This window comes from Oryctolagus cuniculus, chromosome 3 (genome assembly GCF_964237555.1).
Source record: "Oryctolagus cuniculus chromosome 3, mOryCun1.1, whole genome shotgun sequence".
Classification (NCBI taxonomy): domain Eukaryota; kingdom Metazoa; phylum Chordata; class Mammalia; order Lagomorpha; family Leporidae; genus Oryctolagus; species Oryctolagus cuniculus.
The window spans coordinates 37,710,269-37,725,060 of record NC_091434.1 but is presented as its reverse complement, the minus strand read 5'-3'; the positions used below and the strand labels follow the sequence as shown (position 1 = coordinate 37,725,060).

Below are 14,792 nucleotides of genomic sequence, written 5' to 3'. Positions count from 1 at the left end.
GGTGAGATGAAACCTCATTGTGGTTTTGATTTGCATTTCCCTGACAGCTAGTGATGCTGAACATTTTTTCACGTGTCTGTTGACCATTTTGATTTCCTCTTTTGAAAAATGTCTGTTTAAGTCCTTAGCCCCCCCCCCCCTTTTTTTTTTACAGGCAGAGTGGACAGTGAGAGATTGAGACAGAGAGAAAGGTCTTCCTTTTGCCGTTGGTTAACCCTCCAATGGCCGCCGCGGCCGGCACACTGCGGCTGGCACACCGCGCTGATCCGATGGCAGGAGCCAGGTACTTATCCTGGTCTCCCATGGGGTGCAGGGCTCAAGTACTCGGGCCATCCTCCACTGCACTCCCTGGCCACAGCAGAGAGCTGGCCTGGAAGAGGGGCAACTGGGACAGAATCCGGCGTCCCGACCGGGACGAGAACCCGGTGTGCCAGCGCCACAAGGCGGAGGATTAGCCTAGTGAGCTGCGGCGCCAGCCCCTTAGCCCTTCTTAACTGGGTTGTTTCTTTCGTTGTGGTGGAGTTTCTTGATCTCTTTGTATATTCTGGTTATTAATTCCTTATCAGATGTATAGTTTGCAAATAATTTCTCCCATCTGTCGGTTGCCTCTTCACTTTCCTGATTGTTTCTTTTGCAGTACAGAAACTTCTCAATTTGATGTCATCGATTTGTTACCTTTGGCTTTGACTGCCTGTGCCTCTGGGGTCTTTTCCAAGAACTCTTTGCCTGTTCTCTAATAATTTGATGGTGTCAGGTCATAGATTTAGATTTTTTTTTTTTTTTTTTTTTTGACAGGCAGAGTGGACAGTGAGAGAGAGAAACAGAGAGAAAGGTCTTCCTTTTCCATTGGTTCACCCCCCAGTGGCAGCTGCGGCCGGCACACCGCGCTGATCTGAAGCCAGGAGCCAGGTGCTTCTCCTGGTCTCCCATGCGGGTGCAGGGCCCAAGCACTTGGGCCATCCTCCACTGCCTTCCCGGGCCACAGCAGAGAGCTGGCCTGGAAGAGGAGCAACCGGGACAGAATCCGGCGCCCCGACTGGGACTAGAACCCGGGGTGCTGGCGCCACAGGAGGATTAGCCTATTGAGCCACGGCGCTGGCCAGATTTAGATCTTTAATCCACGTTGAGCGGGGTTTTCTTGTGTAAGCTGTAAGGTGGGGGTCTTGCTTCATAATTCTGCATGTGGAAATTCTATTTTCCCAGAACCGTTTGTTGAAGAGATTGTCCTTGCTGCAGGGATTGTTTTTAGCTTCTTGGTCAAATATAAGTTAGTTGTAGATGTGTGGATTGATTTCTGTTGTTTCTATTCTGTTCCATTGGTCTATCCATCTGTTTTTGTGTTATAACTGCCTTGTATTATAACTGTTTTGGGGACCGGTGCTGTGGTGTAATAGGTAAAGCTGCTGCCTGCAGTGCCGGCATCCCATATGGTTCAAGTTCTGGGTGCTCCACTTCTGATCCAGCTCTCTGCTATGGCCTGGGAAGGCAGTAGAAGATGGCCAAGTCCTTGGGCCCTTGCACCTGCGTGGAAAGACTTGGAGGAATCTCCTGGCCCCTGACTTTGAATGTGCTCAAGTCTGGCCATGCGGCCAATTAGGGAATGCAACAGCATATGGAAGAACTCTCTCTCTCCGCCTCTCCTTCTCTCTCTGTGTAACTCTGAATTTCAAATAAATAGATTTTTTAAAAAACTGTTTTGAAGGCCGGCGCTGCGGCTCACTAGGCTAATCCTCCGCCTTGCGGCGCCAGCACCCCGGGTTCTAGTCCCGGTCAGGGCGCCGGATTCTGTCCTGGTTGCCCCTCTTCCAGGCCAGCTCTCTGCTATGGCCAGGGAGTGCAGTGGAGGATGGCCCAAGTGCTTGGGCCCTGCACCCCATGGGAGACCAGGATAAGTATCTGGCTCCTGCCATCAGATCAGCACGGTGAGCCGGCCGCAGTGTGCCGGCCGCGGCGGCCATTGGAGGGTGAACCAATGGCAAAGGGAGACCTTTCTCTCTGTCTCTCTCTCACACTGTCCACTCTGCCTGTCAAAAAAAAAAAAAAAAAAAAAAAAAAAAAAACCTGTTTTGATTATAACTTCCTTGTAGTATGTCTTAAAATCTGGCATTGTGATGCTTCTGGCTTTTTCTGGTATAAGATTGCTTTATCTATTCAAGGTCTCCTGTTTCCATATGAATTCCAGCATCATTTTTTTTCTAGATCTGAGAAGAATGTCTGGTATTTTGATTGTATTGCATTGAATGTAAATTGCTTTCACGAGAACAGATATTTTGATGATATTGATTCTTCCAATCCATTAACATGGAAGATTTTTCCATTTTTTGTATATTCTTCTATTTCATTCTTTAATGTGTTATAATTCTCATTGTGGAGATTTTTGACATCCATGTTTAAATTTATCCCAAACTATTTGATTTTTTTTTGTATCTATTGTGAATGGGACCAATCATAGAAGTTCATTCTCATCCTTGGCATTGTCTGTGTATACAAAGTATGTTGGTTTTTGTGTATTGATTTTACATTCTGCTACTTTACCAAACTCTTCTATTAGTTCCAATAGTCTCTTTGGTAGAGTCTTTTGGATCCCCTATAAAAAGAATCGTGTCTTCTGCAAATAGGGATAGTTTGACTTCCTCCTTCCCATTGATTTCTTTTTCTTGCCTAATGGCTGTGGCTAAAACTTCTAGTACAATGTTGAATAGCAATGATGAAATTGGTCTGTAGTTCCCTTTCTCTGTTGTATCTCTTTCAGCTTTAGGAATTAGGGTGATGCTGGCTTCATAGAAAGAATTTGGGAGGATTTCCTCCCTTTTAATTGTTTTGAATAACTTCAGAAAAAGTGGAGTTGGTTCTTTAAATGTCTGGTAGAATTCAGCAGTGAAGCCATGCAGTCCTGGGCTTTTCTTTGTTGGGAGGGTCTTTAGTAATGATAAAGTTTCTATCTTGGTTATGGGTCTGTTTAGGTTTCCTGTGTCTTCATGACTCAATTTAGGTAGGTTGCGTGTGTCCAGGAATCTATCCATTTCTTCTAAGTTTTCTTCTAAGTTTCCCAGTTCTTTGTAGTAATTTCTGATGATTCTTTTTATTTCTGTGGTGTCTCTTGTTACATTTCCTTTTTCATCTCTAATTTTATTGATTTGGGTCTGGAATGAAAAATATTTACTTCTTACTGTGATTCATTTTTTTGAAGATTTATTTTTGGCCGGCGCCGCAGCTCAATAGGCTAATCCTCCGCCTGCGGCGCCGGCACCCCGGGTTCTAGTCCTAATCGGGGCACCAGCTTCTGTCCCAGTTGCCCCTCTTCCAGTCCAGCTCTCTGCTGTGGCCCAGGAAGGTAGTGGAGGATGGCCCAAGTCCTTGGGCCCTGCACCTGCATGGGAGACCAGGAGAAGTACCTGGCTCCTGGCTTCAGATCAGCGCAGTGCACTGGCCACAGCACGCCGGCCACAGGGGCCATTGGAGGGTAAACCAATGGTAAAGGAAGACCTTTCTCTTTGTCTCTCTCTCTCTCTCTCACTGTCCACTCTACCTCTCAAAAAAAAAAAAAAAGATTTATTTTTATTTATTTGAAAGAGTTACAGAGAGAGGTAGAGCCAGAGAGAGAGAGAGGTCTTCCATCCACTGGTTAACTCCCCAAATGGCCACAATTGTCAGAGCTAAGCTAAGCTGATCTGAAGCCAGGAGCCAGGAGCTTCTTCCTGGTCTCCCATTTGGGTGCAGGGGCCCAAGGACTTGGGCCATCCTCTGCTACTTTCCCAGGCCATAGCAGAGAGCTGGATCAGAAGTGGAGCAGTGGGGACTCAAACTGGCACCCATATGGGATGTCAGCGCTTCAGGCCAGGGCATTAACCCTTTGTGCCACAGCACTGGGCCCTGTGATTCTTTTCAATGTAAATAATTTGTGCTTTCCTTCCCCAAATTTTCCTTTAAAAAATGCTTTTGTCAGTCAATTCCCATTGCTATTTAGTTCTGCTACTGGTCATTGCAGGAGCTTATCCCAGGACTAGTTTTTTTTTGTTTGTTTTTGTTTTGTTTTGTTTTCTGGCTAGCATCATAGTCCTTTATTTCAGAGATCCCTCAGTCTCAAGAGTTTCTGTTTTATGAAGGGAGAAACTGGTGATCTTCTAGCTAGCCTTGCACAAGTCTGCCTTTTTTTTTTTTTTTTTTTTTTTTTTTTGACAGGCAGAGTGGACAGTGAGAGAGAGACAGAGAGAAAGGTCTTCCTTTGCCGTTGGTTCACCCTCCAATGGCCCCCGCGGCCAGCGCGCTGTGGCCGGCTCACCGTGCTGATCCAATGGCAGGAGCCAGGTGCTTCTCCTGGTCTCCCATGGGGTGCAGGGCCCAAGCACTTGGGCCATCCTCCACTGCACTCACTCCCTGGCCACAGCAGAGAGCTGGCCTGGAAGAGGGGCAACCGGGACAGAATCCGGCACCCCGACCGGGACTAGAACCCGGTGTGCCGGCGCCGCAAGGCGGAGGATTAACCTAGTGAGCCACGGCGCTGGTCAAGTCTGCCCTCTTAGGTACCAAATATCCTGCTGACTATTTTTCCTTTGTGTGGATCACACCCTCCATAGCTCCAAAGAGAAGAGCCCAAAGTCCCATGCGGTGAATATATCCAGCTCAAAGTCCAAGCTCTGCAGGTGTGTCCCTGGTTTTCTTCATCATGCTCAGATATGACTCATTTTTTAAAAAGATGTATTTTATTTATTTGAAAGACAGAGTTACAGAGAGAGGTAGAGCCAGAGAGAGAGATAGAGAGGTCTTCCATCCACTAGTTCACTCCCCAAATGACCACAATGGCCAGACCTGAGCCCATTTGAAGCCAGGAGCCAGGAGCTTCTTCCGGGTCTCCCACATGGGTGCAGGGGCCCTAGGACTTGGGCCATCTTCTACTGCTTTCCCAGGCAGAGAAGCTGAATCAGAAGTGGAGCTGCATTGGAAGTGGAGAGCCGGGATTTGAACCGGCAGCTATATGGATGCTGGTGCTGCAGGCGGCAGCTTTGCCCACTATGCCATAGTGCCAGCCCCTACAACATAGGTTTTTACACAAGAAAAATAAAGTGAATTGAGCTTTTTTTTTTTTTAAAGAGAGTACATTTTAGAGTATTCATATAATTCCTCCTAACTCCATAGAACGTTTAAGTATAAAAGATATCTGAATAGTTGTATCATTTTGAATTTGAGGTTTGAAGTTGAGAAGACAATATTTAAGATACTTGTCAGAGGAGATAATATATACATATAATTCATGTTCAGTATTAATCTCTATAAGCCACCAAAACAAGAGCTCTGTTAAGATAATCTGTAATTTATCATTTTTTTTTCTGGAGACAGATAATAATATGTAAAAGATCTGAGTGACTTTGAATATGCATCCTCTCTGCTTGGAATGTCTTTTTCTGGATTTCTTCACATCTCATTCCTGTATCTCCCCCACCCTCCTTCACTTTAATGTTGCCTTCTCAATGAGTCTTTTTCTAATATGCTGGAACACCTTAGTCCCCTGCCCTGTTTTTTTTTTTTTTCTATAGCACCTACTATTAGATAATAAACTAGCTGCTTATTTTGTTTCCTCTCACTAGAACTTAAGTTCTGTGAAGTATTAAAAATTTTCTTTTTTTTTTTTTCACTCCTCATATCCATAGTACCTGTAGGAATGCCTGGCACAGATGAGACACTCGAATATTCAATGAATACGTGAAAGATGTGCACCATTGACCACATCCCTTCCTGTGAATGGATTTATGGGACCTCTTCTGGGGCAGTTTTAGAGACCATCAGGATGGCCCAGCATTTAACATACGCCTTCCTACAGTACAGCCTTGACTGTCTCAAACCCCTGGTCATAGAAGCATTCGCCATCACACTGAGAAGATTGGGAAAGCACCAATCTGCCCGTGGCATATCCCCAGACACACTTTTCGGAGCCTTGAGACCTAAACTCCCGATAAAATTGTAGAATATGAAAAACACCTGGCAACGGGGCTTGTGGTGGTCCCAGGTGTGCTAAATGTGTCTGTGACAGGATCAAGCGTGCTTTCCTTGGTGGGGGGAGGAGGGCAGAAAATTATCTGAAAGTGTTGAAGGTGCAAGCAAGGGGTCAGAACGCTAAATAAAAAATGAAGATTTTTGAGTCATTAAAAAAATTAAAAATAGACATATGGGAAGCCTCTGAGCAGAATTACCTTTTGGTAATGTCAGTAGGTTTAAAAAAAAAAAAAAAAAACCCTGGAGACTCTGCTAACCCCCTTGAAATAATTTAATCTTATTCATTATTTTTATGGGATCTCTACTATTGTGCCAGACACTTGACTAGTACTGGGGGTTTGGTGACAATTTATTCTTTTCTTAAAGATTTATGTATTTATTTATTTATTTATTACAAGGGCCCAGTCACCTGCATTTTCTTCTGCTTTTCCCAGGATATTACTAGGGAGCTGGAATGGAGGAAGAGCAGCTGTGACATGAACAAGTGCCCTTAAAGGGAGCTGGCAACACAGGCAGCAGCTTCACCGGCTTAGCTCCTCTACCTGCCCCGGTGACACACTTTTATAGAGATCCTATGAACATGGGTGGAGCTTGAGGGAGGACAGAAGAGTCATGATTCTTACCATGTCAGACCCCCAGTAAATTATCAGCCCTTCTGGGTATCTATACTTTCTCATATCCTCCTCTTAATACTTCGTGCTGTCTCCCCTTGACCTAGTACTTTGTTTAAGAATGTATTAAGACACTTACTTTTTCCTTGCAATGGGGAATTTCCAGACAATTACTTGTATTTGGCCAAGATCCAAATCCAAAATCAGAGTCAGATCTTTTTTTTTTTTTTTTAATTTTTTTTTTTTTTTTTTTTTTTTTTGACAGGCAGAGTGGACAGTGAGAGAGAGAGACAGAGAGAAAGGTCTTCCTTTGCCGTTGGTTCACCCTCCAATGGCCGCCGCGGCCGGCGCGCTGCGGCCGGCGCACCGCGCTGATCCGATGGCAGGAGCCAGGAGCCTGGTGCTTTTCCTGGTCTCCCATGGGGTGCAGGGCCCAAGCACCTGGGCCATCCTCCACTGCACTCCCTGGCCACAGCAGAGAGCTGGCCTGGAAGAGGGGCAACCAGGACAGAATCCGGCGCCCCGACCGGGACTAGAACCCGGTGTGCCGGCGCCGCTAGGCGGAGGATTAGCCTAGTGAGCCGCAGCGCCGGCTCAGAGTCAGATCTTAAACCCTAACTAAAACATCATATTAAGATGATTATGTAAAGGGCATTGTGCAAGGACAGATTTTTAGGAGACACCATGGTAAAGCTGTTTCACAATGAATAGGTGATTTTGTTTCATTTTGGGAAAAGGACACAAGGCTTTAAGTACAAAGAAAATTATTTTTGTAAATAAATATTTTTTAAACAAATTCTATCATCAGTGGTCCTTTTCCCCATTTTCTTTTCTTTTAAGATGTATTTATTTATTTGAAAAGCAGAGTTACAGAGGGGCGGAGGCAGAGACAGAGAGGTCTTCCATCCACTGGCTCACTCCCCAAATGGCTGCAATGACTGGAGCTGGGTCTATCTGAAGCCAGGAGCCAGGAGCTTCTTCTGGGTCTCCCACATAGGCTCAGGGACCCAAGGACTTGGGCCATCTTCTACTGTTTTCCCAGGCCACAGCAGAGAGCTGGAGTAGAAGTGGAGCAGCCAGCACTGCAAGTGGTAGCTTAACCCACTGAGCCACAGCACTGGCCCCAAGATTTACTTATTTATTTGAAAGGCACAGTTACACAGAGAAAGAAGGAAAAAGAGAGAGAGAGAGAGAGAGAGAGAGAGCGAGCGAACCAGGAGCCAGGAGCTCCTGTGTAGGTACAGGGGCCCAAATACTCGAGACATCTTCCACTGGTTTCCTAGGCCATTAGCAAGGAGATGAATTAGAAGTGGGGCAGCCAGCACTGCAGGTGGTGGCTTAACCCACTGAGCCACATTGCTGGCCCCAAGGAAAAGAATTTTACTACCTGTGGACATTGATTCATTTTTAAGAATTATTTAGGGGCTGGCGCTGTGGTGCAGTGGGTTAAAGCACCAGTCTGCAGTGCTGCATCCCATATGGGCACCGGTTCAAATCCCAGCTGCTCCACTTTTGATCTAGCTCTCTGCTATGGCCTGGAAAAGTAGTGGAGGATGGCCCACGTCCTTGGGCCCTTGCACCCATGTGGGAGACCAGGAAGAAGCTCCTGACTCCTGGTTTCGGATCAGCTCAGGTCTGGCTGCTGCAGTCATTTGGGGAGTGAACTAGTGGAATGGAAGACCTCCCTCTGTCTCTCTGTCTCTCTGTCTCTGGCTGTGCCTCTCTCTGTAACTCTTTCAAATAAATAAAATAAGTCTTTTTTAAAAAAGATGTTTAATGAGATTCTATTTCATGACTAGTACAGCATAACGCTCCATATGGACACACGTAAATGTAAAATACAGACCCCTCTCTAGTTGATGTTAAGGACTCTAGATAGAAAAACATTGTGAAGTTAAAGAATACTATAGAGAAATAGAACTCCCATCTCATCCACCTATGCCTCTTCTCAGTGAAGCTGTTTTGATTTCTCTAGCCTCTCTGATCACACTGGATTATAGCCTAGGTGTATTTAACCCTGCTCCTGTCTTTACCCTAGATTCCTTTACCCCTTTGTTACCAGAGACAGCTGTATCAGAGTTCTTGTTGTCTCTGCACAAGAAAAGAATTCCACATGTGAGAAAGTAGCAGTAAACATGACAGTGAAGTTTAACCAAAAGAATACACTTGACAGACCAGCTGGACATCTCAGGAAAGAACTAAGAGCCCACTCTGCTTTAGACTGCAGGGTTTTGTTTTAATATTTATTTGTTTGAGAGAGAGGGAGAGGGATTTTCCATGGGCCTGGCCCAAGCCAGGAGCTTGCAACTCCATCCGGGTCTCTCAAGTGGGCAGCAGGGGCCCAGGTACTCAGGCCATCTGCTGCTGCTTTTCCCAGGCACGTTAGCAGGGAGTTGGATCAGAATGGAGCAGCCAGTACTGGAAGCAGTGTTTATGTGGGATGCCCAGGTCGCGGGCAGCAGTTTAACTCCCTGAGCCACAGCACCAGCCCCTGGACTGGAGTTCTAAAGATGTGAGTCTGGTCCACTATTTTTCCTTCCCCCTTATTCTTTTAGGATATTGCTTAGTGGAGGGGCTTTCTGGCCATGGAATTCATAAAATTCCTCCCAGGACTCCACCAGCACAGGGTTATTGGATCTCATAGCCCCCTTTGGAGCAGGCCAGAAAAGATTCCCCTAAGCTGCTCCAGGGAGAGGGCTGGGACCCCTATAAGGTTATGGAACAAGGACGAGACTTTTGATGCGCAAATGCTGGTTCACTTCCAAAGCTTACTTCCACATTTCTTCCCTCATTCAGCCACAGAAAAATTCAGCCCCTTGAACACACATAAGCTAATGTCTACCTGGATATCTAATCGCTTGATTTTCCCTCTCTTTATTTGTTGACTGTTATTCGGTCAAGGATTTCCTTTCCTCCTGATCCCAGGCTGTAGAGTTGCTGGAGAAAATCAAGTCGCTGGGTGTTCATAATTTTGAGCAGGCTGCAATGTAATATTTTGTTGTTGTTGTTGTGTTTTAATTTCTCAAATGTTTCATGTTTTTATTTAGCTTTCTGACTCCGTACTTGTGCCTTCAACACTTGCACTAAGATTTTCTGCTCCTCCTTAAGGAAGGCACGCTTGATCCTGTCGCAGACATATTTAACACACATGGAGCCACCAAAGACACTGCTGACATGGGTTTTCGTTTTAGACAACCTCATCGGAACTTTTAGGTCTCCCAGCTCGAACCCCTCGAAGTTTGGGCACACGCCATAGGCAGAGTTTGGTGCCTTCCCAATGCAATGTAGTTTTTTTTTTTTTTTTTTTTTTTTTTTTAAGATTTGCTCATCCATTTGAAAGGCAAAGTTACAGAGAGGCAGAGGCAGAGAGAGAGAGGTCTTCCATCTGCTGGCTCACTCCCCAAACGGCCACAATGGCCAGAGGTGTGCCGATCCGAAGCCAGGAGCCAGGAGCCAGGAGCCTCTTCTGGGTCTCCCACGCTGGTGCAGGGGCCCAAGCATTTGGGCCATCTTCCACTGCTTTCGCCAGTCCCAGCAGAGAGCCGGATCGGGTGTGGAGCAGCGTCCATATGGGATGCCGGCACTGCAGGCGGCAGCCCCTCAATGCAATGTAATATTAACAGAAAATCTGCACATAGGTCTTGGGAAGTCAGGAAGTATATTATACTAATTATATTGACAGGGAGACCTCGAGATCATTTTAAACAACCGCAGTAAACACGGGAGACGTTTGCATACATCAGAAAGAAATCTGCTAAAAATCAGTTTGCACGTGCAGAAGAGAACGGCCAGGAGTGCTCGTAAACACAGTGACAGTCCAGTTCTCATTCTGACGCCCTCACTTCCAGGCAATTTTTCTCTTTAGAACTGCGCACGGTCAGGCGGCGCAAAAACTCAGTTCCGCCCCTAAGACATCTCGCGATATTTTGAGGTCCCACCTCCCGCCCCCTATGGCGGGAACATTCCGGAAGTGGCCCCACTCTAGGCAGCAGTCAGCTGCCGGAAGTGACGTCAATCCCCCAGAATCCTTGGAGAAGGAGGAGCGGGTTCCTGCGTTCCACATGCAGCACAGCGTGGAATCTCAGCGTAACGCGGTGTGATTCTCCGGGAGACGTGCGCCTTTGTGCTTTGCCAGCCGCGGCTTGGAGCGCTTTTTGGGGGCCGCGCGTTGATTCTTGTGCATTGGTATAAAGCCCGTGGCGGGCCCTGCGGCCCCCTGACCCGGCTTCACCATGTTGGTGCTGTTTGAAACATCCGTCGGCTACGCCATCTTTAAGGTAGGTGGGAGATTGAGCCGTTGGCCAGGGAAGGCTGGTTTGGACTGAAGAAGAGAGGGTCAGACTTAAGGAGGGGATGAGACTGCCTAGGATCGCACGGGAGCTTTTTAGGGCCCCGGGCTCTGAAAGGGGAAAAGTCTGAGAAGGCCTGTGTTTCGGTGGTGAACACGTGGCCCCGCCGTTTGGGGCGACTCGTCCTGCGTTGAGGGGTTTGGCTGGGTTCAAGACGTGGACGGGAGCTGTGAAGAGTTTTGCAGGTTGTGAAAAGCCGTTAACATTCTATTCTGGGCGTTTTAAAGATGGATCGAAAGCTTTTAGGAATGACGATATAATGTGCCTTTTAGTAAGGTGGTTTTTCTGTGCGGATACTAGATTGTGGGGAGGTAAGAACCGAAGCAAGGATATTTTTTGCGTTAATTGAGGAAATGAAATCGCTTTGGATTAAGGTTGGGTATGGGGGGAAACAAATAAGAGAAATTCTGAGTAGAACTGACAAAATTGACCGATGGATTGAAGGTGGTCTTGGGGTTTAAGAACTAAGTTTGCATACATCAGAAAGAAATCTGTGCTAAAAATCAGTTTGCACGTGCAGAAGAGAACGGCCAGGAGTGTTCTTAACCACAGTGAATGCTGTGGGGAACCCTAAGATTTAGAATTTGGGCTGTGTGAAGCTTCCCTTGTCTGTTAGAATGCAGTTGTGTAGATCAGGTAATTCGGTGTTTCAGATTTGAAGCTTACGGGAAGATCTGGGTTGTGATAATTTGAGATTTGGTTGTTTGAGTAGGGAAAGTTTGGAATTAAAGAGTTCCTCAGACGGAAATGGGTGAAGAGCGGGCCCTGCCTGCGGTGGGTTGCTGTTGAGATGTTAGAGTATCTTAGGTTGAGGGCTTGCCATGTGCCGGGCGCTCTTCTGAGCTCAGCAAATACAGCACCGAGCCAAAAGCAAATTTATTATATACATATTATTATATATGTGTGTGTGTTGGTAGAAAGCCAAAATTGCCTTCCAGAATATGTATACTACGATTCTAGTTGTGACTCAAACTAGTCAAGTGTTTGTAGTTTGGATGCGGAAAGTGTACAGAGAGTTTCTCCTAAAGTTTCACTTGTGACTTTTTTTTACACTTGCATTTGATATTTCAAATATTTGTTGTTTTTAAGAAAATCAGACAAATAATGGTTTTAAAAAACGGCAGTTTTGCTTGGTTTCTTTCATTGGACTCTGTAATTGCAGTCCTGGCGAGAGCTCTGGAGCTTGTCTGTTGTGCTTTTCTCCAGTTTTGGGGGAATTTTATCGGAATTATGTAGGATTCTGCGGATGTCCCCAGTTCTCTGAGCCGGTGTGGTCTGTTATATTTTGAGTCTGTCTGTCAGTTAGGTCCATTGTAAACTTCCTCATTGTTTTCTTGCCATTTACTTCTCTGCAAGTTACCGTTGGAAATCAGGAAATTGTGGTTTATGCAGCAAAGTATATTGGATAAATAAGTTGGGCTTGAACACAACGAAATGTTGATTAATTTATAATTGTTTGGAATGGATGTTGATTTTGAATAAATATAAATAGAATTATACAGTAATGGACAATTTTGTGAAAAGGAATCCTACATTTTGAGAAGGGTAAATATTACAATATGGGAGTTCTCAGAAAAAGGTGTACATAATGTACAAGGTTATTAGCTTCCTTTTCACGTTCTTTCAAAATCCAGGTATCAGATTATATTGGTTGCATGAAATTCATGCTTTGATAATTCTGTAGTTTTTTCACTTCAATTAGGACCTAGTACGTACCTACACATTTATAGTGATTCAGAAAAATGAGACTCTAAGAAATTTCTTATTGCTCATTGACAAAATTGTATATATGGATGCAAAGACAGCATGTAAAAAAACTTAGTTACTTTCAGAATATTAAAAAACCCAACCTGTGTCTTGTGTCATATGGCACACAGTATAAGATTAGACAATCTTTAGTTTTGTTAATCTCAGACTTTTAGCTGTGCTGTCCACATGCAGTTATTGCATGCTTGAAATGGTGGTATGGCTGCAGAAGTCTAATTTTTAATTCTAACTCGTTTAAATCTTACCTTGTACTGTGTGGCTGTGTAGTTTGTGTAGCATTGTTTCTTTTTCTCAAGGCTTAGAAGAAGAGGATTTTGGTGTGTATGCCAAATGTTCAGATATAACCTGCTTACTGAGCAATGTTACATGCTATATAACCCACCTTGTGTTTTAGTAAACTTTGTACAATTATGTCACCTCTACAATCTAGTTTTTAAACACTTCATTCCAAAAAGTTCTCATGCCCATGTTCATGTCAGTCTCAGCTTTCTGTATAATTGTGTTTCTTCTAGAGATTTCACATATGTAGAGTAATATTTTAGTTTTTTGTGATGGGCTTTGTTTACTTGTCTTGATTCTTTTTGAAGATAACCAGTATTGCATATGTCAGTTTGTTCCTTTTTGGCAGTTCACATTTTAAACTATTTTATTGCTTCATCCTGTGCTCAGACGAGTTTCAGAAAACATTACTTGCCTATTCTGTCTGTGATAAAGTAAAACTTCAACACTAAATATTTGAATAAAGCAGAATATCCCAAATAATCCATTAAAATTAAAATGAAAATTAGGAAAACACTTTTTAAATACAATTGGTGGTGCCCTTCCCTGTTATAGATTCATTCATTCCTGTTTGGAACAGCAGATTTCTGGGCATGTGTGACATTCTGTGGATGGAGTTTGGTTTTTGCTTTAGTCAACCTCTGTGCCCATCACTCATTATCAGATTTCATTTTGTGCTGGAACTCTCCTATCCCTTGTGTTCTTGTGAAGCAAATTCCAGACACTTAAATTTACCTGTAAATATCACTATGTGTCTAAAATGCAAATACTTGTCTTGAAACTAGCAAGTATTATAAAAGCAGTGCCAAAGATTTTAATGGTAGCCATGGTTATACACTGTATCTTCTTAGAGATAGAAATCATTTTATCTTAAAGTTAAAATTTTTTTAAGATTTATTTATTTGAAAATCAGTTACAGAGAAAAAGGGAGGGAGATTGATCTTCCATCTGCTGGTATACTCCCTGGATGGTCACAATAGCCAGGGCTGGGCCAGGCCAGAGCCAGGAGCTTCTTTCAGATCTCCCACGTGGGTGGCAGGAGCCCAAACGTGTGGGCCATCTTCCATTGCTTTTCCTAAACCATTAACAGGGAGCTGGATTGGAAGTAGAGCAGCTGGGACATGAACTGGCACCCATGTGGGGTGCTAGCTTTATCCATTATGCCACAACACCAGTCCCTTAAAGGTATAGAATTGAAATTTTTTTTTTAAGAATTATTTATTTAAAAGACAGAGTTACAGAGAAATTGCACATAAGTGCACATCCATCTGCTGGTTTACTCCCCAAATGGCCGCAATGGCTGAGGATGGGCCAGGCTGAAGTTAAGAGCTTCTTCTGGGTCTCCCACATTGGTGCAGGGGCCTAAGCACTTGGGCCATCTTTTGCTGCTTTCCCAGTTGCATTAGCAGGGAGCTGGATTGGAAGTGGAGCAGCAGCTTTACCCTCTATGCCATAACACTGGATACTAACATGGATTTTGTATACAAATGCTTCCAAGTTTCCTGTGTGAAAATCAGTGATTAAAAAAATTTTTTTTTGAAGATTTATTTATTTATTTGAAAGTCAGAGTTAAACCGAGAAGAAGAGAGAGATCTTCCATCCGCTGGTTCTCTCCCCAGATGGCGCAACAACCAGTGCTGCAGCGATCAGGAGCCAGGAGCTTCCTCCGCGTTTCCCACGAAGGTGCAGGGGCCCAAGGACTTGGGCCATCTTCTGCTGCTTTCCCAGGCAATAGCAAAGAGCTGGTTTGGAAGTGGATTAGCCAGGACTAGAATTAGTGCCCATATGGGATGCC

General features: G+C 44.6%; 1 protein-coding gene across 3 annotated transcripts in view; it reads left to right on the top strand.

The window, feature by feature from the left end:
• The first annotated feature begins 10,599 nt into the window (after positions 1 to 10,599).
• Positions 10,600 to 14,792, top strand: part of NOP58 (NOP58 ribonucleoprotein) — a 33,545-nt gene continuing 29,352 nt past the window's right edge. For 2 of the 3 annotated variants that reach the window (XM_008258987.4, XM_070070374.1), the window contains exon 1: positions 10,613 to 10,879. Coding sequence is in view for 1 of the 3 variants with exons in the window: in XM_002712540.5 (XP_002712586.2) it covers positions 10,835 to 10,879 (45 nt within the window). In the remaining 2 variants the exon portion in view is untranslated. Of the gene's footprint in view, positions 10,880 to 14,792 lie in introns of all 3 variants that reach the window. The other variant, XM_002712540.5, reaches the window with a different exon arrangement.